Source organism: Mastigoproctus giganteus, chromosome 5 (genome assembly GCF_048544385.1).
Source record: "Mastigoproctus giganteus isolate SK-2022 chromosome 5, ASM4854438v1, whole genome shotgun sequence".
Lineage (NCBI taxonomy): Eukaryota > Metazoa > Arthropoda > Arachnida > Uropygi > Thelyphonidae > Mastigoproctus > Mastigoproctus giganteus.
In genome coordinates, this window is record NC_143579.1 from 206933996 (window position 1) to 206960760 (window position 26765).

A 26765-nucleotide genomic window follows, 5' to 3' on the forward strand; every position below is an offset into this window, starting at 1 on the left:
GAGCTAGTAGTTCGCGTGGCGTCCGACAGATGTCAAGTATCGCTGTTTCCCTCAAAAATTTAAAATATTCCATGGCACACAGTTTGGGAACCGCTGTTTTATGCAATAAACATTTAATTCCATAATTATTTTCATTATCTTTTACATTGTATACAGTTAAAAAGTTATTTAAAAGGTATTTTTAAAATTCTTTATGGACATTCCAGAAGGTCAAGGACCAATTATAATTTTTCCTATTGATTATTATATTCAATTAACGTGTTTCTGTTTTGTGCGATGCGCTCGTGGGACGAATTAATCACATTAATTAATCAAGGCCAGCCTGTACAACAATTTCCTGCTGTCTTTTTAAGGCTTAACTTGGTAAGGTGTGATTCTGCTTCTATCTATGCCAACCTAAAAACTGAAATGAACTGCAATAAAATAAGGACGACAAAACAAAGTAACACTCACCCTGAGCAGTGTGATTCTGTTTGAGATGAATGCTTCTTTGTTATCCTTATTAAATAGGAATTTGCTGTATTTGGAATGTGGTTTGGCATTTCCTTTTTTTCTTGTTTGCCATACTAAAAAAGCTATATTTTACCCTCTACATTTTTAAACATTTAACATTTTTGATAAATAAATTGTTACATTTAAACCCTGCATTAAACTGAATAAAACCAATGCATGTCAAAAACTTGCCAACTCTGCTCAAAACATATAAGAAAGAAACTGACAGTTTTATGAGGCAGTAATTCCTAAAAGGATGGCTATAATACCAATCATTCTATGAATATGCTTGAAAGTTAATGGTAGTAATTTTAAGTATTTATTATAATAGGGGTAAAAGCTAAGATGCATTTAGGGCTAAAGCCTCAAGCTGCGAGAAAATTTAGACTATGTATATATTATATACATAGTCTAAATATATTCACAATATGAGATATAACTTAAAACGATGCCGCCTTATAAATATTCTGTTTATTCAGAAATGGCTGTGTATTAATGATGCTATTGCACTTAATATATACATAGGAGTAAAAGCTTAATTCAATTTGGAAGTGATAACAATTTCAATACTTTTTTATATTTAAGTTAATTTTAATAAAACACTTTGAAGTTAATTTCTTCAATGTTTGTATTTGAGTTTAACCCATTTCAGTGCTAATATGGCAAGAGTAAAAAATGAGAAAACAATTGGATTATGATTACTTAGTTTTATGAGATGTTTGGGGGGGGGAATTATTATTAGTATTTATTTTTATTTTATTTATTTTTTTCATTTAAAATTTTTAATTAACGTCTTGTAATGATGAACACAGTTTCTTACTGAAACCTTGAATGCAATTAGGTACAATAATTAAATCTATATAAGATTGCAAGCTGCTTCGAGGTCGATATGAAGGAAGAAGTGTCAAGGTGTTGCTCTCTTTATTGGCAGTCTTCACAAAATGATTAATCCTTCTATATAAATTCAGAAAACCTTTTTGCCTCAATCTAGCATAGTGAAAAATAATAAAAAACTAGAGAAAGCGAAAGTTTGTAAATACTTCACAAACATTGCATTAAGGGTATTTAAAGCCCAAACTGATAATCAAAAACAAAATATTTTCCAAAGTGTGGAAAAGTGTGGATCTTCCATATCTTCAACTGTTGATGGTTTTCACAACAACAAGCTCAGGAAATTTTCAAACATTACCATGTACAGAAATTGGTTACAGACTTAGTTCCACAACTTGTTTGGCAAACTGATAATATGCACATGGATCCATAACAAAAGAGTGGAGAGATACTTCTACACTATTACATTATATCTTCCTAAATTTGTTTCCTCCAATGATTCAAATGTATGTTGTGATGTTGCAAGCAGTGTTTCACAAACCAGTGTTCAGCAGATCACTGCTGTTCTATGAGCATTGTTCAAGCATTCTTTGAAATGTTTTACCAAAAATTAGTGCTTATCTACATTTCAATATTTTATGAAGTTTAAAATAAAATCTCAAAATTTCTATACTAAAAAATAAATTTTCATTACATAATTAATTTTTATTAGTTTGTTTCTAATTACACTGGTTTCTTTGTATTGAAAATGAACGAGCAAAATAAAATTTATACAGATTTGCCGTTCTGCTAATTTATGAAGCATCATATATGGTGTTGCACCAATCCTTACTCATTTCAAAGTGTTCCATTACTCAAAGTATAAAGGTTGAAAAAAAAAAAAAAAAAAGCACTAGTTTAGAGAACAGAATAATTTATTAAAAACAAAAGTCAATTAAAAAAAAAAAAAGATGAGAGCACAGAAAACAATGCTGCAAAGATAAATCATAAAATAATTCAATATACATAATATATTCAAAATTATTTTTTTTAATATAAATGAGTGAATGTTAATAACTTTAAACATTTCCTTTAAATTGCAATAATTTTCCTCAAGCAGCAACACATTTTCACAAATAAACGTAAAGTAGCTGAAAACAGTCCAGGCACCTTCGTTGTAGCAACTATATTTCATTAATACCTCCAAAGCCATCTTTTAGCATTTGTTTTATCCTTGGAAAAGGAAAAAAATGCAAGATGCAAGCCATGATGAGTAAGATAGATGCTCTAAAACTTATTCTACATTTAGTGAGGTACCTCACTAAATGTAGAATAAGTGTAATCTCTTATTAAAAAATTGATCTGTATGTAAGGTGCACTATCATACAGCTAAATCCTGTCTTTGTGCTATTGAACCTCTTCTTTTTTTTATTTGATCACATTTCCTATACAATAAAGCATAGCTTCATGATTTTTCATCAGTCTGCCTTTTATCATGAATAAAAGAATGCCTATGAGGCAAAAATAATAATTTAAAAAATAGTAATAAATATAAATAATAAATTAGAATTTTTCTATGTGCTAACAAAATGATGACCTTTTAAATAATTTGATTATGACACAAAAGTAAACAGATGGTTAGAGTAATAAATGATCATTATAAAAAATAACAAAAAGGGGAAAAAAAAAAAAAAACTTCACTTACTTTCTTTAGAGGCTGGTATGGAACAAACTGCCACCAGTGTAATCGGTACACATAACACGGATAACCTGTTAACTCATCTGCTTCGACATGTAAGGTATAAGACAAAACAAACTGCCCATCTTTTGTGAAACCAAGAAATACATGCCTAAAAAAAGATTACACACATATAACTTATACATTAAGATGGATAACTATACGAAATTTTTAGAAATCTTCAAGTACCGTGTTAATAGACTAGAAAAGAATAGCGAAAGCTTAAAAAGCGGTACTCACCTTGAAATTAATCTGCGATGGTTTACTTAGGTAGCGTGGTTAATGTTTAAGTTGAATTGTTAAATTGAAAAATTAAAAGGGAGGGAAGTAGGTAAAAGTTGACTGAGTTAAATAGGCGCAAGGAAATAGAAGTGTACACATCCAATCCTTGGTTGTCATTGAAATAAAAGAAGAGAAAAGAATAGTTAAAAACTAAGTGAATCCGGTGAAGCCAATAGTCTTTGCGAGGACTTTCGTTAGTTAAAGAACGTCTTCAGTTGGCAATGTGTGGGGAAAGAACGCGCATGGTATTTTAAGAATAAAAAATTAAAAAATTATACTCTCGTGATGCCTTTTTTGACATGTGGGAACTTTAATCTCGAGAGGTTCCAAATTGGGGAAAGATTGAAGGGAAGTTTAGAATTTAGAATTTTGAGGTTAGAGTGGTGCTTGTACCATTCAATAACTAGGGCTTCATATTGAACTATTCTGTAGCTGGATTTTAGTTTAATGATGGAAATGGCAGAGTCGATGAGCGGGTTGTGGTTGTGAGTCTGGGCATGAGTTGTAAGTTCTGTGACAGATTGGTTAGACATGAGACTATGGAAATGGTAGTAGGCACGGGTGTTGGATGTTTTTGATGAGCCCAATTTAGTAGTGGTACTTCCGATATAACATGTGTTGCAGTTTTGTTGACAATTAATGAGGCATATAATATTATTAAGGTCGTCTGTAGGATATTTGTATGTGTCTTTATAGGTGCTGAAGAAGGATCCTAATTTGTTGTAGGTGGAAAAAACAAGGGAGATATCAGTGTTGTGAAATAGGTGTCGGAACTGTCCTGCTAGTTCATTGTGGTAAGGGAGAACTATGCGGATGTTTGTTTTATTTTTGTCTTTAGTTGGGGTGTTAGATTTAATTTTATTTTTAGCGTTAAGGATTGTATTTAAAATAAGTTGGTGGGCGTAACCTCCGGATATAAATTTGTCAGTAATATACTGTATTTCATTGTGAAGGTCAGTGGGTAAGGAACTATACTTTAGTGCATTGTGAATTTGGTTATATAAAACTGCTTTTTTAGTGTTTAGAGGGTGATGAGAAGCAAAATGTAAGTATTTGCCAGTGTTTGACATTCTTGTAATAGGCAACAGATCCATTATTGATAACCTCTTCGTAAAACTTAACTCTGTACACAATAGACTTAAATTCACCCTTGAAATTGGACAAAATAATCAGATAAATTTCCTTAATCTTACTATCTATATAACAGGCACAAAATTAAATACAAAAATTTTCAGGAAAAATACAAACACCGGCAAATACTTACATTTTGCTTCTCATCACCCTCTAAACACTAAAAAAGCAGTTTTATATAACCAAATTCACAATGCACTAAAGTATAGTTCCTTACCTACTGACCTTCACAATGAAATACAGTATATTACTGACAAATTTATATCCAGAGGTTACCCCCACCAACTTATTTTAAATACAATCCTTAAGGCTAAAAATAAAATTAAATCTAACACCCCAACTAAAGACAAAAATAAAACAAACATCCGCATAGTTCTCCCTTACCACAATGAACTAGCAGGACAGTTCCGACACCTATTTCACAACACTGATATCTCCCTTGTTTTTTCCACCTACAACAAATTAGGATCCTTCTTCAGCACCTATAAAGACACATACAAATATCCTACAGACGACCTTAATAATATTATATGCCTCATTAATTGTCAACAAAACTGCAACACATGTTATATCGGAAGTACCACTACTAAATTGGGCTCATCAAAAACATCCAACACCCGTGCCTACTACCATTTCCATAGTCTCATGTCTAACCAATCTGTCACAGAACTTACAACTCATGCCCAGACTCACAACCACAACCCGCTCATCGACTCTGCCATTTCCATCATTAAACTAAAATCCAGCTACAGAATAGTTCAATATGAAGCCCTAGTTATTGAATGGTACAAGCACCACTCTAACCTCAAAATTCTAAATTCTAAACTTCCCTTCAATCTTTCCCCAATTTGGAACCTCTCGAGATTAAAGTTCCCACATGTCAAAAAAGGCATCACGAGAGTATAATTTTTTAATTTTTTATTCTTAAAATACCATGCGCGTTCTCTCCCCACACATTGCCAACTGAAGACGTTCTTTAACTAACGAAAGTCCTCGTAAAGACTATTGGCTTCACCAGATTCACTTACAGTTTTTAACTATTCTTTTCTTTTCTTTTATTTCGATGACAACCAAGGATTGGATGTGTACACTTCTATTTCCTTGCGCCTATTTAACTCAGTCAACTTTTACCTACTTCCCTCCCTTTTAATTTTTCAATTTAACAATTCAACTTAAACATTAACCACGCTACCTAAGTAAACCATCGCAGATTAATTTCAAGGTGAGTACTGCTTTTTAAGCTTTCGCTATTCTTTTCTAGATGGATAACTATATAATTTTCTGCACACACACACATAAAAAATAATGCCACACAAATGTTTTTTTTTTTTTTTTTTTGTAGTTGTTGGTGCATCGGCTTCTGTGGCCATAATGCACCTCCCAAGGTTTTTGTAGTACTTTGATCCAAGCCCGAGGTGGGATTCAAACCCGCGACCTTTGGGTTGCCCGGCAGGCACTTTACCCACCCGGCTAGCCCGGTCGGCAAAATGTTATGTAAAACAATATGTGTAAGCTAATTTTATCCTTTATGAAATATAACTCAAACTGTTAATAAACTGGCTCAATAATTTCCCCGATTTCACTGTACTTACAAAAGTGGACTTGTTGGAAAGAATAAGGAACAGAGAGGAGTTTGCAGTGATGGGCACAAAAAAAAAAAAAAAAAAAAAAAAAAAGAAGAAGAATAAAACACGATAAAAGTATTATTTTTGTCAGATTTAAAGTGATTAAATTAACCAGCATGAAATAATCCAATTTGGAAAGCCTCTAGATTTTACCAAGCAGGACACTTTCAGCTAGACAATGGCTGAATAAATGTTTCATTCAGTCACTAGCAGATCAGATATAGTAGATCAGAGTCATAAACACACAGGAATTTGCTCCCATATCACATTGCTAATGAAGTTTAACACTTGATGCTAATGAAGTTTCTTTTCTTTTTTTTCCTCCTGTGGAGTTACTTAAATTAAAAAATATATGCTATATTAATACGGAATCAGCAGAAATTTGACCAATATGGTGGTGAAACAGGCTACAACAATATACCATTGTTGTAGGTATATTTCACAACTTTGAGAAATCAAAATCAGTGATAAAACTTTTAATGCAAATCTGTCTTTTTGCAGAAAAGCCATGGAATAGCATTCCAGAATCTTTCTTTCAATTTAATAATAATAATAATCAAAATAAATACGGGAAATATAATACGATGTATAAATTTATACAGGGGACGTAACATTATGGATAAATTAAACATACCATTATGAAATACAATAAACTGGACTTGAAAGTTATTTTCTTCATTTATACACTGCCAATTCAAAATATTAGAAATAATCCAACTTTGGTGTTTATTATTGCAAAAGTTAAAACTTCTGTGTGCAGAATAATTAGATTGTATATGAGCATTCCTCGTACTAAGCCAGTTCAGAAGGGATTCAGTCGGTTCACGCGAACCTGTTCCTAGAATTTCCCGAGTTCACCGAACCGGTCCCTAAAGACCATTTAACACCGAACACCATTCGAGCTATGCTACTTTTGGTCTATGTTTGGTTTTTCTTTTTTACCTTGAAAAGGGGGAGTAAGGTAATATAGAACCTGTTTTTAAAATTTTTGATTCCCACCACTGGTACTAAGTTTCACTGTGAAATTCCTTTCACAGTGATTTCTCCTAATTGCAGGAACTCAAGACACTGAAAATAAGATGAGCTACAACCCAAGGGATAAAATTAATAATACAGCAAAAAACTAGACTCTAAACCAAGGTTAAAACATAAAATGTTTCTCCCTGGGATATTTATATACCTCAGCATATAAGCTTTGGTCCTTGAGGCTGTCACAGAGATTCTCTCAGGTATTACAAGCTGGGCTTGCAACCTGGATGTCTAAAATACTGATGGAACTGATATCAGGTGACACTCAAGTGGGCCAAATTTCAGTGCAGTCTGGTCATTCTGCAACAAACAAATCCTCTGCTTGTACCGTCACGATGGTGGGACTGTCAGTAACCCTGGTTAAATCCCCACATGCAAGCAAGTTCCATACCACACAGAGGAATGCTGCCCCTCTGTGTTACCAGGCAATACTAAGTGGTAGATGACTCCCATCAACTGGTGCAATACCACCACTTTGCTTATTGGAGGCTTCAAGTACTGAGAGCCATGTTTAGTTTACAGAGCAAAGCTCTGCCAACCCCTCATCTTTTCCATCATGCAGTACAATTGATGTCTTTTAAGGTTATGATGGCAAGATCCAATCTTTCTTACGTTTCGAGGGTACAGCTTTAAAACGGTGTTCTCAGCCAGCTGCTAGATAGTCCACTGGATGGAATCTATTGGCAATTCTCTAGGATACTTCCGTCGGATCAGCTAGTGTATAATTTTGCTATCTCTACTCTGCCAGATAGCGACTGGAGGGAGTTTGAGTAGTGTGCATGCAAGGAGCACTGTCGAGGCCACATTAATATTAGTAGTAGTAGTATATAATGTATGGAAGTTATTTCATAAAGCATAAGTCAAAAAAACCACCCACATCACTCATCCAATAATCTGTCTAGTTGTTCCTTGAATTCATTCAAATATCCACTTCCACAACACTAGGGAGAAGTTTGTTCCAACAGTCAACCACCTACTGGCTGAAGGCAACCTTCTTCACATCTATCCTGCAACCACCCTTCCTCAAAATGAATTTATGCCACCTCATGTACGTAGTCTGAGCAAAGGGAAGAATGTCATCAGCATTGAGTTGTCAAGGGGCTGGGTATATTCTTGCCATGTCTATGTCATATCCAAAAATTTCATTACTTCACACAACCTGTCCTCCCCACCTTTTCTTATTACTGAATACATCATGAATAGTTAAACTAAGAGAATAAACTTATCTTTGAAAAGAACTAAATCTCCAAAACACTTGTTCATTTTATAAATATACATGGTCTCAGCTCCAATCTAAATGATTGTCCATTTTCACTTTCAGTCTGCCAAATCCCACATACCTTTTTTTGACATAATCTCAATTATTGGTGATTCAACCACTGCTCATTTAATTTTTCCTAATTACTCACAGTACAATTCCTTTCACTTCAAAGGTGGTACTTGAGTATATGTCTGCTCTGATATTCCCTGTAAGAAAGGCTAAGTCTCTGTAAGAGACTAAGTAATTTGGAATCTCCTCTTTTCGATCTTCTCCTGCTTAAAACCTCAATACCACAATCTGTCAAATTCACCTGTTGCCTTTATCATTATCAAAACTCCACTAACCACTTGGAACTCTTTCACACATGACTTTCTCCAGTCCAACTTTTCTAATGGTGAGGTGGCTTTCCTTTGTGATTTTAATGTTCACAAATCTGGCTGGCTTTCCCTTTCTAGTCACACGGACCCTGCTGGTCAAGATGCTGAAGCTTTGCAATTATTAATGACCTCACACAGATTGTTCATTTACCTACCAGAATATCAGACAACCCTAATCACACAGCCAACATGCTTGATCTTCATCTTACAAACAATCCTTCCAAGTACACAGTTGAGGTGAGTGGCCCTCTAGGCACCTCAGATCACAACTTGGTGATGGTCTCTTCACCAATGGAGCCTTTGTCCCGTGGCCAATCTCAAGCTCATGTTGTTTGGCATTACAATAATGCTAAATGGGATGATCTACAAAATTTATTTTCTTCTTTTGCAATCCGAGCAATATTTGCTCAGATTGTGTTAGTGAAATTATTCGTGTAGGGATTAAAATCCTTTATTCGACACCCCGACTTAAAATCTCATCATTTATCCAACTTAAAATCTCATCATTTATCCAACTTAAAATCTCATCATTCATCCAAAGCTTGGTTTTTCAATAAAGCTGTTCATGAGTAAGAATGATACATATTGCAATTGGCTTGCATCCAAATCTCCAGTTTCATTTTCTGGCTACAAAGCTCACAATAATTTTAAAGCGGTTATTAATTTAAACCAGTCCAAACTAGATTATGAACAGGTTGAGAGTAGAAAACTAGCTTCTTATGAAATGGTAGTTGAGCATTCTGGTCTCCTGCCAAAACTATTGGACACAAGTTTTACCTATTTCTATTCCCACCTCTGTTAAAATGGGATGGTTCTATTGCCACCTCAGCTAGAGATAAAGCTGGCCTAAGGGTATACTATTTTTCTTCTAACTCCCGTATTCAAAATCTTGATGGGCTTCCATCAAAAGAATGTCAGAAGAATTATGAACAGGCTTGATGCCCAAAAAGTGCCAGGTCCTGATGGTATTTCTCCACTTGTTCTCAAAACCTGTGCTCCTGAGCTTATTTCTGTTCAGTGTTGCCTTTTTTAACTTTCTTATTCCACAGGTGTTTTTTCCCTTCTGCTTGGAAATTTGCTTATATCCAGCCAGTTCCTAAACAGGATGACAAATCCTTTCCATCCAATTATTGTCCCATTACACTTACCTCTACACTTTCTAAAGTAATGGTGAAATCCATTAACAACCAACTCCTAAACTATTTAGAAACCTTCCATCTGATCAATGATCACCAGTATGAATTCTGTCAGTGTTGATCCACTGTTGACATACTGGCTTATGTTACCCATCTGTGGACAAATTCAATGGAAAAGAATGGTGAAACTCAAATGGTTGCTTTTGACATTTCAAAGGCTTTTGATCATATTAGGCATAAATATTTCCTAAATAAGCTTCCATTTTATGGTTTGTTAACTGTTTTTGTAATTGGATATCTAGTTCAATCTGACTGCTCACCCATTCACTGCATGTGATAGTAGTAGTGGCATGTGATGCAAGAAAGCAAGTGTATGAGCTTATGCAGCATCAGCCAACAAAAAAAAAAAAAAAATCACACCATTCCCTCCAAATGCCTGTCCAGTTCAACCTATCAACTTCCACAATAACAGATGGAAGTTTGTTCCAGCAATTAACCACCCGCTGGCTAAAGGCAAATTTCCGCACATCTATTCTACATCTGTCTTTTCTTAATTTGAATTTATGCTCCCTTAGGTTCGTAACATGAACAAGTGGAAGGATCCCATCAGAATTCAGCGTGCTCAACCCATTCAAGGCCTTATACACCTCAATCAGATCACCGCGCAGGTGCCTAGTCTCCAGCCACTGCAATTTGCAGAACTTAAGCCTCTCTTGGTAAGAGGATCCCTTCATTCCCCTCACCAATCTTGTTGCCCTTCTCTGTACACGCTCAAGTAAATCTACATCCTTCCTAAAATGAGGCCTCCAGACCTGTACGCAGTACTCAAGGCGTGGCCTGACCATTGCCTTATACAGAGGGACAATTACCTCCTTCTCCCTGCTAGCAAAATTCCTATATATCATTGACAAAACCCCATGACCTGCCCTGGCAGCCTGTCTGCATTGCTCAGAAAACTTCATATCTGACTGCACAATTACTCCCAGGTCTTTTTCATTTTCTACCACCTTAAGTTTAGTACCACACAGTTGGTACGTTTCTCTGGGGTTACTTCTACCCATATGCAGTACTTTGCATTTGTCAAGGTTAAACTTCAGTTGCCATTTCTTAGCCCATCTGCCCAAATTATCTAGATCCTGTTGCAGTAGCACACTGCCATTACTGTCATTAACAACCCTGCCAACCTTTGTATCATCTGCAAACTTCGACATTAAGCCTGATATACCTTCATCAATATCATTGATAAATATACAAAACAACAGTGGACCTAACACCGAACCCTGTGGGACTCCACTAATAACATTAGTCCAAGAAGAGCAGCACTCATTGATTACCACCCTCTCTCTTCTCCCACTTAACCATCCTTTTATCCATTGTAGCAACTTACCCTTAATACCATTCTGCTCCAATTTGTACAATAGTCTTCTATGCGCAACAGTGTCAAAAGCTTTCCTGAAATCCAAATATATGATATCAAAATTATTTTTTGCATCCAGTTCCTTTGTAACCACATCATAATATCCTATCAAATTTGTCAGACAAGACTTTCCCTTAACAAACCCATGCTGTGTCTGAATTATTGCTGCAGTCTTGTCTAGATGATCCTGCAATGCATCTTTAACCAGTGACTCCATTATTTTACCCGGAACAGAAGTTGAACTAACTGGTCTGTAATTACTCGTGTCACCCTTCGATCCCCCTTCGTGAATTGGTGATACATTTGCACATCTCCAGTCCGTGGGAACCTCCCCTGAGTCCAAGGATGCTCTCATAATTATGGCTAGGGGTTTGCTTAGTTGCTTTGCCGCCTCCTTTAATATAACTGGATAGATCCCATCCACCCCAGGTGATTTTCTTATGTTTAACTTCAACAATTTCTCCTCCACTTTGCTTTCAGTTATTACAAAATCATTAAGTATCCTGCTACAATTTGATAACCTTCTGCCATATTCAAACCTTAATAATTCCTCATGTGTGAATGTAGGTGCAAAATACTCATTCAGTTTGTTTGCTATCTGAGCAGGATCATCAACAGTCGAACCATCAATGTCAAGTGGACCAATCAGATTCATCCCCTTCCTTTTAGAGTTTATATAAGTAAAGAAATCCTTGCTGTTTTTCTTAGCATCTTTTGCCAAGGATTTCTCGTAATCTGCCTTCGCCTGCCTAGCCTCCTTTGTGACCTGATTACAGACTAGCTTATATCTGCCATAGGCTTCTGAGTCGCTTGATAATTTATATGCATCCCATGCATATAAATTATGGTAGACTCTGTCTTCTAACTTCACCACCAATGCCATTGTTCCCCAAGGTTCAGTTCTTTCTCCCACTCATTTCCTCTTGTATATTAATGACCTTCCATTGACCAGAAATACTATCCATAGTTTTGCTTATGATAGCACACAGCATTCCACTTTCCAGTTTGAAAATCTTGTTCCATACAAACAGTTTAAACTTCTCCAATATCCACTATCAATTCCATAAATGCTGATCTCCATGTAATTCTCCAGTGGGGAAAAAGATAACAGTTGATTTGAAACCTTCTAAAATTCAGTTCTGTCTTATATCTCGCAAAAAAAAGGATCCTTCTGCTCCTACACTTATCTTCAATGACTCTTAGATTTCTAGACAAGATCACATATCTCTCTTAGGAATTATCCTGACTTCTAATCTCTCTTTGTTTAAGCACATCACAAATATTGCTTCCTCTGCATCTAAAAAACTAGGTTTTCTCTTTTGCTCTCAGCATTACTTTTCTTCCAAACAGCGCTGCTCACTCTGTACAAATTGCAAACCTGCCATACCATGGGATATTGTTCCCACATCTGGGGTGGTGCCCCCAAAACCTCTCTCAGGCTTCTAGATCCATTCAAATGGAGGAAATTAGGTTAATTAATGACCCATCTCTAACAAAATCTTTTTACTCTCTGTCTCATATACATTCTGTTTCTATTGCAAGCATCTTCTACAGACACTTCCATAGAAGGCACTGTTCTTCTTCTGAAGTGGCTTCTATAATTCTTGCTCTCTCTCTCTCTCTCTCTCTCTCTCTCCCCCAAACCAGTCTAATCACGTGCTGCAACTAGTCAACATTCTTTTACTGTCCAATTTTTCTTCTTCCTCATATATTCCTTCAACTTGTTTTCTGGAACAACATCCTTTCATATGTATTTTCTGAAAATTACAATCTACAGCAATTCAAGCGTAATATTAACAAGTACCTTCTTTTCATCTGCTCAACCTTCAATCCACACATGGTACTAAGTAATATAGATTCTAATTCTTCTCATGCTTGGGGTTTTCATTAAAAAAAAAAAAAGAGCATAAATAATAAGAAAAACAAATTACATTGAACTGTTCTGTTAAAGCAATTTGTTATCACTGATGGCTTCAAAAATAATTACACATTTCCATCCAAATTGAGTGAGTGCATATTCTGAGTTGCAAAATGCCTTTTATATTATTAAAGTAATCAAAGTGACACCATAATCCCCACTAAAGAAACAAAAACGGAATATCAAATTTGGTTTTGAACAAAGTAAATAATGTATGCTTTTAAGAGTTGCACAAAAATTTATTATTTAGAAAGTGGGGAAAATAGAAATTGTGCAACACTAGGCTTCATATTGACACAAGTAACTATTTGCAACTTCAGAGGTTGAATATGATGTGAAACTTAAAGTAAACATTACAGCTGGGAAACACAGGAGTCCATATGGGGGGAAAACCATAAGGAGTTAAAACATGAAACCAACTAGTGCTGAGGAAAGGGAAAATAATATCAGAGAAGCCATTTCATTTTCAAAATAATACCTATCTATCAGTTTAAAAATAATAATGATAAAACTATAAAATTCAAGTAAACTGAAATCAAAATTAAATTAAAAAGAATAATAATAACAGTGATTAAAAGTAAAAATTTTTCACATCCTTGGAAAAGAAACAGCAAAATAATGTCATTAATAAATGATTATGGGTTAAAAGTGTAAGCAAAATAAACAACAATATTCAAACTGAGAACTAATTAATATACTTTAACAAAGCCAGATTAAATATGAAATAAGTTTGTATCTAATGGCTTATTTCCTCTATCATAGAAAAACAGAATTATATTCAAATTAATAAGGAATAATAAATACAATTAGAAATAAGAATTAACTCAAGAAAATATTTATCTGTTCTAACAAAATAAAAGTTATTAAAAAAAAAAAAAACTTATTAAATATTAGGAGGAAAAAATATTAAGAAAGTTATTAAAAGTAAAAAAAGGTTTGTGTCCTTAAAACTGTAACCAAATTAAACTAATAACAATAACAAATAAAAATATATAAAATAATTAAGCTAAGAAGCAGAACCATACTGCAATGCAGATATCAAAATAATTTGATGATAAGTGCTTTTATGAAATATATTTTACCGCCTTGAAGTCTTGAGAGCTCTATGAGTCAGTGACAGGCTTTGACTTATGCTCACTTTAGAAATTATATCATTATCCACATGAGTATATGAGTTGATAACAGCACTATTATCAACTGCATATTATCCACAAGATATCACAGGAGAAGCATTGATAATCTAATTATTTCAATACCTGTGTTCAGATATAACACCATTCCTTTAATTGTTGCAATGGGCCAAGAAATTTAGAACTAGTGGTGGTTTAATTCATGCCCGTTAAATTTCATTAACGAAAAGCCCCCATCAGGCTTCAGGACATCACCTCCCTTTATGCCTATAATTACTCCCCATGCAAGGATTTAGGACAAAAGATGGCTTTTTTCCTTCGTCCTCCTTCCATATAATTGCAATTTCAACACCTTCAAAATTACACCTCTCCCGGAGGCGGCCATCCCTGAGAAACCAGGTAAGAGTATTCTTCTGCTTTAAAATAATATATAATATTCTTAAAATTCCCAAAATTAGCCTATACTACCCTTTTCAAAAAATCCACAAAGTTTATTTTAAATCCATAATGAGATCGCAGATCCTCTACGAGGAAAAATTACAATAAATTATTAGCATTTGTCCGATTTTACGAAAATTAGCGGGTCTCGACTACTCAAGTTGTCTGACCAACTGTCTAACAAAAAATAGATCATGATAATTAATCATAATCCTGACACTTACCAAGCTTTGAAGTTCCTGCAACTAAATGCCCAGGGAGCCCATGCAGTTGTGAATTGGCTAAAACTAATAATGAAGAAAAACAGAATGAAAGTGCCTGTGTCCAGGAGCCCTACACCCATGGTGGCAGGATTCGGGGATACCGTAGGAACTACAGGATATTTGAATCCTCCATGGATACAATATGGGCAGCTATCATAATAAAGATTTCTTACTACCCATAACAATATGGGTAGTAAGAAATACTAAAATAATAGTAACTACGTTAACCTCTGCACTCCCCTTGCAGCCTGTACACATATCACTTCCCCTCTGGGGTCTTTTCATGCAATATCACTGTACTGCAGATCCGGCAACAGCATTGGTCCCAGTATACAATATTTGCAAAATGCTCTTAGCCTAGCACTTACCTAGCACTAAAATAATAGTATCGATGGAAGCAAATTGGAGGTCACCATTACAGAATAGCCATGACCACAAACAATAGATAGAACGAGCTCTCACAATGAGCAGGAGACGGAGGACTTCATAGCTACATCACCATTCACAGCCATCAACCAGCCACACAATCTTGCAACATTCAGTAACACACATAAAAGTGTAATAGATGTTACTATGGCCACTCGAGCCATAGCTAACAAATTTACAAACTGGAAAAGTACAGGAGGCCTGTACTTTTCCAGTTTGTAAATTTGTAAGTCTGGACTAAGTCTGACCACCGCACAATCACCTTTCAGTTGATCCGCCAACTGGATCCAATCTCAACTTTCAGCACATGATACTATCAGATTTAACTTATGAATCAACAGGGCTTACCTTTATTTTTTGATATAGGAAGCTTCTTTTCCAACTCTCCTTGTCCAACTCGCTAATACTTCATGGGGAAGGCGATGTCAATTTTGCAAAACATTGTCATAAAGTTAGATTTTGGAGGTCTAAACGGGCTAATAATTAAGGATCGATTTTACATTTTGGTCCTGTGGCTGGAATTTTGAGTTAAATTTAGGGGTCTAATAATTGGGTAAGGGGCGGGGGTGGGGGTAGGGGTTGGGGTTATTCTCTACATTCCCCTACCCCCACCCCCGCCCCTTACCCAATTATTAGACCCCTAAATTTAACTCAAAATTCCAGCCACAGGACCAAAATGTAAAATCGATCCTTAATTATTAGCCCGTTTAGACCTCCAAAATCTAACTTTATGACAATGTTTTGCAAAATTGACATCGCCTTCCCCATGAAGTATTAGCGAGTTGGACAAGGAGAGTTGGAAAAGAAGCTTCCTATATCAAAAAATAAAGGTAAGCCCTGTTGATTCATAATATAATAGAATATAGGAATTATCGAGCACGTAATAGCTCTCTAGTATCAAAAATATCAGATTTAACATAAAAAAGACAAACTGGAAAAAATACAAGGAAATTTTTAAAAACCATACTTGAGGGAACCCTCCCACAGGATAATAATCATCATAATATTGATATACAGGTCAGTCAACTAATTGAAATTATCAGGAAAGCCACAGAAGCCTATATGAAAAAGAAGCAACCAAGAACAAATGCTGTCCCCCTGGTGGTGCCAAGCTGGAAAATCTCCAGTGAAGGATCAACTGTGCCAGAAAAGACTTTCAGAGATTTCGAGCCAGTTGGCCATCAGCTGAGATAAATGCCTGGAGGAAGTCATACTGTTCTCTGAGAAATAGCTACACAAGCTTAATAAAGCAGAAAAAAAAAAAAAAAAGTCCTGGCAGACCCATGTTGGTACTTCTGGAAATGCCAACCCCCGGGGTATGGTCTACTGCATACTTACCAACAAACTGCCAAAGGGAGACGTAGTAAACACTATCAACACTCTAAATGGACAACCAATGCACACCTGGGAGAAGACAGTGAATAACACCTTAAATGTTCTGTTTCCCAAGGATATGCAACCCCTAACTCAGGAATAGACTAAAATATGCACTGAAAATGAGATATACAGTTACAACCACAGAACCACTATTTACCTGGGAAGAACTATCTGCTGCAGTTAATAAAACTAAAGTTAATAAATACCAAGGTAATGATTTAATAGAAATTGAAATGATAAAGGAATTTACCAATAGCTTTCCAGACCACCTATTACAGCCTTTACAATAACTGCTTACATAAGGGTGTAGAATGTTTTCCTTATATTAAAGAATCCAGAAAAATCACCTAATAACCCAAAGTGATACAGGGTGCCTGAGGCTTATGCTGCACCAGCCAAAAAAAAAACACATTTCTGAACTACCCAGAGAGAGAGAGAGAGAGAGAGAGAGAGAGAGAGAGAGAGAGAAAGAGAGAGAGACAGAGAGAGAGAGAGAGAAGGGAATCACCAAGGAAGAGAAGAATGATGATATCCAGCTCAGGACCCTGGGTGTGCCAAGCCCATACTCACCAGATGTGAGCCTCTGGGGTTAAATTTTATTGCCCTGTTATCAATACTGGTATTAGAAAAACTGATATTCTGCAGACTAGATACTCACTTCTCCAGTGAAAATCTTGAATCAGATAAGCAATTTGGTTTTAAACCCAGATGTTCAACAGAAGATGCAATGTACTGCCTCATTAAGGCTTCACAAAATGTTGAAGAAAAATACCTGTTAGAAATATCACTCTGCTGAAATTACACTGCAATGAAAGCAAGAATTGGCCATGCTGACTGGGGTCTAAAGAGGAAGATACTTGCACTTATTTATAAGGCAATCTTTCTCTCAGTCATTAGTCATGGCACAGTCATATGGTTTTACAGGGTTATCTTGGATAAAAAACATTGATAGGTGCAATATAGCCTAAGAAGCCCCCCCTTGCACCAAAAAACAACAACTTGGATAAAAACAAAAAGCTGGACTAAATACAACAGATCATACTACTATCACGAGGGCATGCTGCACTGTCAGTACATATGAGACCTTATGATGGCCCAGCATACTCAGGAGATTGCGCCAAACTGGAATCCCTCGAAATCTTTATAATTATATTAAGGATTACCTCAGTACCAGGCAGATTACAGTTAAAATCCACAACCAGAGTATCAACCATACAGTAATCCAAGAATGCCCCAGGGCTCAGTTCTGGGTCCCACATTTTGGAACCTAGTCCTGAATGAATTCCTGGCAATGGATATTGGCAGCATTGACAAGGTCACCTTTACAGACAACCTTGCCTTGCTTGTCAAAGCTGACACGAGAACTAGCCTAAAACATCAGCCAAATTATGCTCTAAACGTTCTGCAGCACTGGGCAAAAATCCATAAGCTAAAAATCGCTGAACCCAAAACTAAATCTATGCTAATCATAGGACAGCTCTGCTCTGCAGGCAACAACAAATAAAAGTTTCTGGCATACCAGAAATGGCCCTGGTGATAGCACTCAAGTATTTGGGAGCCATCTTTGACACAAAACTGACATTCTATCCCATCTAGTGCATATTGCCAAAAAAAGTGTGAAATTACACCAGAACGATAGCAAGAATCAGCAGAGCCAACTGGGGCCTAAAGAGAAGACACTTGTACTTATTTATAAGGCAATCTTCCACCCAGTCATTACTTATGGCACATGTATATGGTTTTTACTGGGCAAGCTTGGATAAAAACAAAAAGAAGCTGGACTCTATACAACAGACCATACTACTAACTATCACGCAGGTGCACTGCACTGTCAGTACACTTAGTAGTAGTAGTAGTAGTAGTAGTAGTAGTAGCATGTGATGCAAGAAAGCAAATGTATGAGCTTATACATTTGCTTTCAGCCATCAGCATCAGCCAAAAAAAAAAAAAAAAAAAAATCACACCATTCCCTCCAAATGCCTGTCCAGTTCCTCCTTAAATTTATTCAAGCTATCAACTTCCACAACGACAGATGGAAGTTTGTTCCAGCAATTAACCACCCACTGGCTAAAGGCCAGTGGGTGGTTAATTGCTGATTTCCGCAAAAGGCAAATTTCCGCACATACATCTATTCTACATCTGTCTTTTCTTAATTTGAATTTATGCCCCCTTAGGTTCGTAATCTGAACAAGTGGAAGGATCCCATCAGAATTCAGCGTGCTCAATCCATTCAAGGCCTTATATACCTCAATCAGATCACCGCGCAGGTGCCTAGTCTCCAGCCACTGCAATTTGCAGAACTTAAGCCTCTCTTGGTAAGAGGATCCCTTCATTCCCCTCACCAATCTTGTTGCCCTTCTCTGTACCCGCTCAAGTAAATCTACATCCTTCCTAAAATGAGGTCTCCAGACCTGTACGCAGTACTCAAGGCGTGGCCTGACCATTGCCTTATACAGAGGGATAATCACCTCCTTTTCCCTGCTAGCAAAATTCCTATATATCATTGACAAAACCCCATGACCTGCCCTGGCAGCCTGTCTGCATTGCTCATAGAACTTCATATCTGACTGCACAATTACTCCCAGGTCTTTTTCATTTTCTACCACCTTAAGTGTAGTACCACACAGTTGGTACGTTTCTCTGGAGTTACTTCTACCCATATGCAGTACTTTGCATTTGTCAAGGTTAAACTTCAGCTGCCACTTCTTAGCCCATCTGCCCAAATTATCTAGATCCTGTTGCAGTAGCAGACTGCCATTGCTGTCATTAACAACCCTGCCAACCTTTGTATCATCTGCAAACTTCGACATTAAGCCTGATATACCTTCATCAATATCATTGATAAATATACAAAACAACAGTGGACCTAACACCAAACCCTGTGGGACTCCACTAATAACATTAGTCGAAGAAGAGCAGCACCCATTGATTACCACCCTCTGTCTTCTCGCACTTAACCATCCTTTTATCCATTGTAGCAACTTACCCTTAATACCATTCTGCTCCAATTTGTACAATAGTCTTCCATGGGCAACAGTGTCAAAAGCTTTCCTGAAATCCAAATATATGATAACAAAATTGTTTTTTGCATCCAGTTCCTTTGTAACCACATCATAATATCCTATCAAATTTGTCAGACAAGACTTTCCCTTAACAAACCCATGCTGTGTCTGAATTATTGCTGCAGTCTTGTATAGATGATCCTGCAATGCATCTTTAACCAGCGACTCCATTATTTTACCCGGAACAGAAGTTAAACTAACTGGTCTGTAATTACTCGTGTCACCCTTCGATCCCCCTTTGTGAATTGGGGATACATTTGCACATCTCCAGTCCGTGGGAACCTCCCCTGAGTCCAAGGATGCTCTCATAATTATGGCTAAGGGTTTGCTTAGTTGCCTTGCCGTCTCCTTTAATATAACTGGATAGATCCCATCCACCCCAGGTGCTTTTCTTACGTTTAACTTCAACAATTTCTCTTCCACTTTGCTCTCAGTTATTACAAGATCATTAAGCACCCTGCTACAATTTGATAACCTTCTGCCATTTTCAAACCTTAATAATTCCTCAAGTGTGAATGTAGATGCAAAATACTCATTCAGTTTGTTTGCTATCTGAGCAGGATCATCAACAGTCGAACCATCGATGTCAAGTGGACCGATCAGATTCATCCCCTTCCTTTTAGAGTTTATATAAGTAAAGAAATCCTTGCTGTTTTTCTTAGCATCTTTTGCCAAGGATTTCTCGTAATCTGCCTTCACCTGCCAAACCTCCTTTGTGACCTGATTACAGATTAACTTATATCTGCCATAGGCTTCTGAGTCGCTTGATAATTTATATGCATCCCATGCATTTTTCTTCTCTGTTATGAGTCTCATTAGTTCATTTGACAACCATTTAGGCCTAAACCTTGAACAATATTTCTTAATAGGTATGAAACTTTTAGTAGCTTCCACGATTAATTCCTTGAATGCTTCCCACTTAGAATTTACTGTTGGTAACATCCTGCAGGTTCTGGCTGGAGAACTGCCACTAGGCCTAGAAGTAATAAGATGAGGCCTCAATTATAGAATTAAGAGACAAATCCCAATAATATCCTAGAGGGATTACAATAGATCTTGAGGCTGATGTTAAAAAAGAAAAGAAAATAACAACTACTTGCAATGGTAGACCAAATAGGAAGAGTCGACTAAAGGAGAAGTCCCTCGTTTGCCCCAGTACTATATGCCATCTACTTTCTGGAGTGTTCTACGTACTGTATTGAGGTCACAGGAAACCCACCACCCTGTGATCACGACATACGGTCGAAAAGCGTTGTCAGCTTCAGGAAGGAAAATCGTTTTGAATATTTTTGTTAGATTCTTTTTTATTTTTAATTGCATTAAATTTATTTTTAATTGTTTAAATTGATTTGAATTGTGTTAAATTGGTTTTTAATTATTTATTTTTTACTCTAATGTAAGTTTTTGATTTTTTCGTTTTAATTTCTAGAGAGTATCATACGAAAGTGTTCTACGTACTATATTGAGGTAAACTCTTATTATTATTTTACAAATATTAATATCAACGTAGAACATATTGAGTATTACAGCTCTGATTCATACCATCTATCTCAGATATATATTCCTCAAAAAGTGCTTCTATTATTATTATCATTTATCTCAAAGCAAACATTACATCCTTAGTACTATGGACCTGGGAGATGTAATTGGGAGCATAAAAATATTGTACAGAAATAACTTGATGATGGACTTGATTACAGAAGGGGAAAAAAAAATCCCCTTGTAATAAATATTCTTATTAAAAATAAGAATATTTATAATATTTCTATAGCTGGGAGGGAAGTCAAAGTGAAACAAGAAAAAAAAGCATTTCTAGGATTTAAACATTAAAAGACAATGATGGATTGGAAAATGCAGTTAAAGAAAATATAAATCAGTGGTTAAATATGGATGAAAAAGAACCACAATACAGAAGAATGGCTGATGCTGGCTTAGTCCAGAGCATACTACAGGTGCTAGTGCTAACAGCAGGCCTGAACATTTCTTCAGACGTTAGGATAATGAGGAACCACAATTATCATTAATCTAAGCTGCAAAGAAGTCCTCACAGCTGCAGGACATTATTTTTTTTTCATGGAAGATCAAAGGGAATCATGTTCACATTTTTTGGATACAACCAATGGACAATGTTGCTTTTTTCTTATCCACAAATACAGCCAGTTCCATAGGTTGTACCCACAGATAAGAAAAAGGAAAAACAAAATATGTCATATCTGCTATAAAGGTCACCCAAAAAGTTATCTACTTTGATGATAAAAGAAATGAGTCTAATTTTTTTTTTGGAATCCCTTGAGTTTAATTCATCTCTATTTTGAGGGCAAAGTGTAAATAACTGAAAAAAAGAACACTTTGTTTCAGTCTGAAAAAGCCATTTACAGCTTCTTGAGATCATCATCATCTGAAAATTGATGCCTACACAGGTGTTTTTTCTTCAGATTTCTGAAGAGGAATTAACTTGAGGTGTCTTAATTCTTTATGACAATGCTCCTGTACCCAAGTCCCATAAAGCAAATTCTGCTCTGGAATCCACAATCTCTTAGAGCAATGACTACTTTATGTGTACAGCAGCACTGCCATGAAGAAGTAAAACACCTTGTGTCAGTTTCCCTCTTTTCTGTTCCCTTATCTCCCCTCTTAAATTTTTGGAAACAGCAGCATAGGCATCTCTAGTGATTACTTTATGTGACATATAGTGGATTATAAGAATTCCTTCCATATGTCAAAAAATGGTAGACATGATCATCCCAGGAGAGGGGCAAGTTATGAATTTTTTGGCCAATGGTAACCTATAGCATTTCCACTGCAAGGACTTTTTTTTTTTTCTTTTCTCTCTCTCTCTCTCTCTCTCTCGGATCCCAGTGATGAATCTACATTTCATTACCAGTTACAATCCTTGAATGAAACCCCTTCTGGATCTGATCATTCACATGTAAATTTTCCTCACAAAACAATTTGAGCCCTGCAATGTTTCAGAACAGGTGTGCACATTCTTGGCATCTAGCAAGAACTCTGTCATGGCAAAGGCTTCATGGAAGACAATCAGTACTGGCCCCACAGAAATATGAACTTCTCTAGCAATCACAGAGACTTTAAAATGTCTATCCTGCATAACCAGTGTCTGATTTTTTTGGCACATTTCTGCAGTAGTCACTTCTGTTAGTCGTACTGAGCAGGGGTCATCTTCATGGATTCTCAATCCCATTTAAACTGTTTAGACCAAAATTTTACCTAGTTTTCAGAAAAGGTAGAATTGCCATATAAAATTTTCATGCATCACTGAATAACTTTTAGTCACTCCCTTCTTTTGTCAAAAATTTAATGATGACCCAATGCTCTAATTTCAGGACTTCCCTATTTTCCTTTGGGTGGCTATTTTAAATCTTTTCTGTTCTTCTATACTTCAATGTTACTGAGCTGGACCTGCATAAATTAGATACAGACATTGATGAGAGTATGATAAAAGCATATATATATTTATTATTTTTTTAATATATATATCAAGCATATTTATGGTAAAGGTATACAAATTATAAAGACCCCTTTGTATAAACATGGTGTAATGCAAGCTTTCAGATTTACAAAAGTTGCAGTATGTATGTGCAGTAAATTCATTACATGATTACTAGAGGTCACTATAATCATTAAAATCACTCAACATCAACAGTGAAAAGAGTAGCTCTTACAGAAACTTGTAGCTGATAATGTAGGATTGCTGCATATTAATTCTGATGTAAAATGAATATACTAGAACTGTTATTTCATGAGATATGTCCAAAAAAAAAAAAAAAAAAAAAAAAAGGAAATACAACAGAAAAAAAGATCTTACCCAGAAAAAAGAACAGACTCATTGACCAGATCTGCTAATCGAAAAGCCAATCTTCTTGGTAGTTTCTGAAATAACTTCATATGATGTGCATACTTATGTCGCTGTAGGCTTCCTCTCAGCTAGAACAGTAATCACAGATGAAGTTCATATGAAATTTTTACTTTTATAGTATGTGATAATTAAATTCTGAGTAACAAGAAAAAAACATCTTAATAAGATTCTTCTGATAGTATATACATTTTCTTGTTACTTAAAGACACTAATTTGAGGCTGCATTTTATTTTAAGAAATGGTATAATGGCTGTATGGCTATATCATCTACTTTGTTCTAACGAAATTACTTTAAAAAATTCAGAAGTCAATGCACTTAATGCAACAGAACTTAGATAAGAAGTTGTTGTGTAGCCTCAAACAATTATCTAACTAGTCCAGGTAGAAATTTAAATATTGTCCTATTGTTTGATATTAATCTGCAATCATTTGATATCTTCTCGATGCAATAACTCTGACTTCATGTTTAACTTTCTCAGAATAAAATCAGAGTGAAAATAACTTCAGAATTACAGTATCTTTTGGTGTCTGCACTTGAAAAATATTTTATAGGTGGTCTCTGAAATAAGAATGCCATTCAAAAGCCCTGAGCATTACAAAGCTTGATCATATACATTTGTGTAAGCATTTTATATCTTTCAGTAGAAGTTCAACTCAGTTTAACCTGGTGCTGGTCATGTGGGATTTCCCATCCCCTTTTTTTTTAAATTTTAGTATTTCACACTCAGAAAACCAGCCTGTTCCTTCAGGAGTAATTCACAATGTTTTCCACAGTTTCTCTATCTGAAACTGTGGAAAACTAATCTGAAAAATCTCTATTAAACAGGATCAAAATAACCCACAAAATAGGCAGTATATCGTATATATTTTCCTGCAAATGCCAAATGCGTAAAATGAAAATTCTAAATTAGCTCACTTTTCTATATTAACACAATGCTCACTGTTTGCAGTACAGTTACAAACTGATTTCCACATGCATTTGTTCTCTGGGAACAGATAACACACGTTAGAATATATGGACTTGCTACCAACTGCGTTATAGCACATTGGCATTTTGTTAAAAATAAATATTTGAACATGCTGATTGTGATGATGGTTCATTTATAGACTTAGACCTGCAATATAACTGTCACTATTTGTTTTTAAATCAAAACTTCAAAAGTCACAATTGGTAATTAGTAGATAATTACCAATTGTGACTGTATTTGAGTGAAGCCTCCAGGGTAGTAACACTTTATTACACTTAATCTGTGAAAAACAAACACCATGGTTGCCACTGAACTCCTATATAAATTAAACTAAGTATAAACTATGTAAATGACCAGTAAAGGTTAATATTGAGTATATTGTGTATATATACCGGGCAGTTATAAAATAAGTTTCCCTATTCAGGAGACCCTAATGTCAAAACAATTAGAGATAGCACTGTGAAAATTGGTGGGTATATCATTTAGGGTATGGGGAAGTGATCTGTAGAAGAAAAAAATTTGTTCAAATTTCTGCCACCAAGGGAGAAATTGGCTCTGTAAACATGAGATGGAATACTTAACTTAGGATTAGATTTTAATATCAGAACTTAGAAATCTAGAGATATTGTTCTATGTGCTTTCCTTCATTTGAGATAACATTCTGAAAAGGGAGGACTGCATGTGACACAGTTTCGCATAGCATCTCATTGGGGATGTTGGCTACATGCTGTTTAATGCTTGCTTTCAAATCAACAAGAGTCTGCATGCCGCCACAGTAAACTCTGTCTTTCAGGTATCCCCATAACCAGAAATCACAGGGATTGAGATCTGCTGATCGGGCTGGCCAGAACTGTTGAAAGTCTCTAGATACAAAAGGGTTTCGTGTGCTGCATGGAAAATCTCCGTGCAGCATACGAACCTCTCCTATACTCTTGTGAAGACTGGGGTGTGGTGAAAATCAGGTAAAAAAAATTCTTGGTCATATCTGATGGCATGAACAGCCGGAATGTTTTGGGCTCTATGCAAAGACAACCAATGGGCTTCCTCTATTTTAGCAAAGCCAACGAATGCCTTCCTCATAAGAATGTTAATTATAATATACATTTGAAGTAATATTCAATAAATCTAAACTATAAAAACTATTAAAAAAGTCGGTCTGTCTTTGTGTTTTTGTTTATTTAAAAATTCATCTTCCTTGCCTTTATGCAAAACCACTAATTAGTTCTTTAGGGTCCGTTTTGTGTTCAACAGCTAATATAGAAAGATCATTTAATCTAGTTTGCCCTATAGAATTTATTTTGTAGTCTTTTATTATTTTTAATTTACTAAATGATGTTTCAACATTAGTCAACATTACTAGAAACATAAGAAATAACATACAGTGGCTCTCTACTATTACATAATAATAATATTATTTGGTACAGTTTTCTTTATGATATTTATAAAAAAAGTTTATCGGGACAGACTCATGTCACCACTTTCAATTCACTGTTTGCACTTCACTATTGATAAGAAGCATAGCCCCTTCCCCTATACCCCCTCTCTGCCTCATCTGAATACATTATAATCACTATAGTGAAATTCCTCATCACCAAATTCAGGATAACACCAAGTCTTAATTAGCCGTACAATATCAGCTTTAAGGACTTGACCTGAAATTCATATCATTGTTAGCAAAATTGAGTAACTTTTTGACATTAAAATTATATTTTTTACTATCCTTACACATTCATTTTAACTGCTTGAGTAGGTTTTGTTGGTTGACGTGTCTCTTCCCATGATGTGTCATATTGGTGTCTCTCACAAATGTTCTCAAGGAGGGTACAAATAGAACCTTTATGCTTGTCTCTGGTTGTTTCCAACTGATTTCCTATCCCTCCCTCCCCAGTTAGCAGTTTTGTTGAACCCTTAGTGCATCCTCTATGACTCCAGCAAAAACCCTTGCATCCTTCTGTTCAAACCATATCATCTCTATTAAATAAATTCATTTTACCGATTAGAGCAGGCC

The 26765-nt window shown here is 35.7% G+C and overlaps 1 protein-coding gene across 1 annotated transcript in view; it reads right to left on the minus strand.

Annotated features, from left to right (window-relative positions):
• LOC150086035 (uncharacterized) overlaps positions 1–26765 on the minus strand; it is a 209270-nt gene that overhangs the window by 159616 nt on the left and 22889 nt on the right. The window contains exons 2-3 of the mRNA XM_090374776.1: positions 23739–23857; positions 3008–3152 (exon numbers count right to left, since the gene is read on the minus strand). Coding sequence (XP_090230902.1) covers positions 3008–3152; positions 23739–23857 — 264 coding nt within the window. The remainder of the gene's footprint in view (positions 1–3007; positions 3153–23738; positions 23858–26765) is intronic.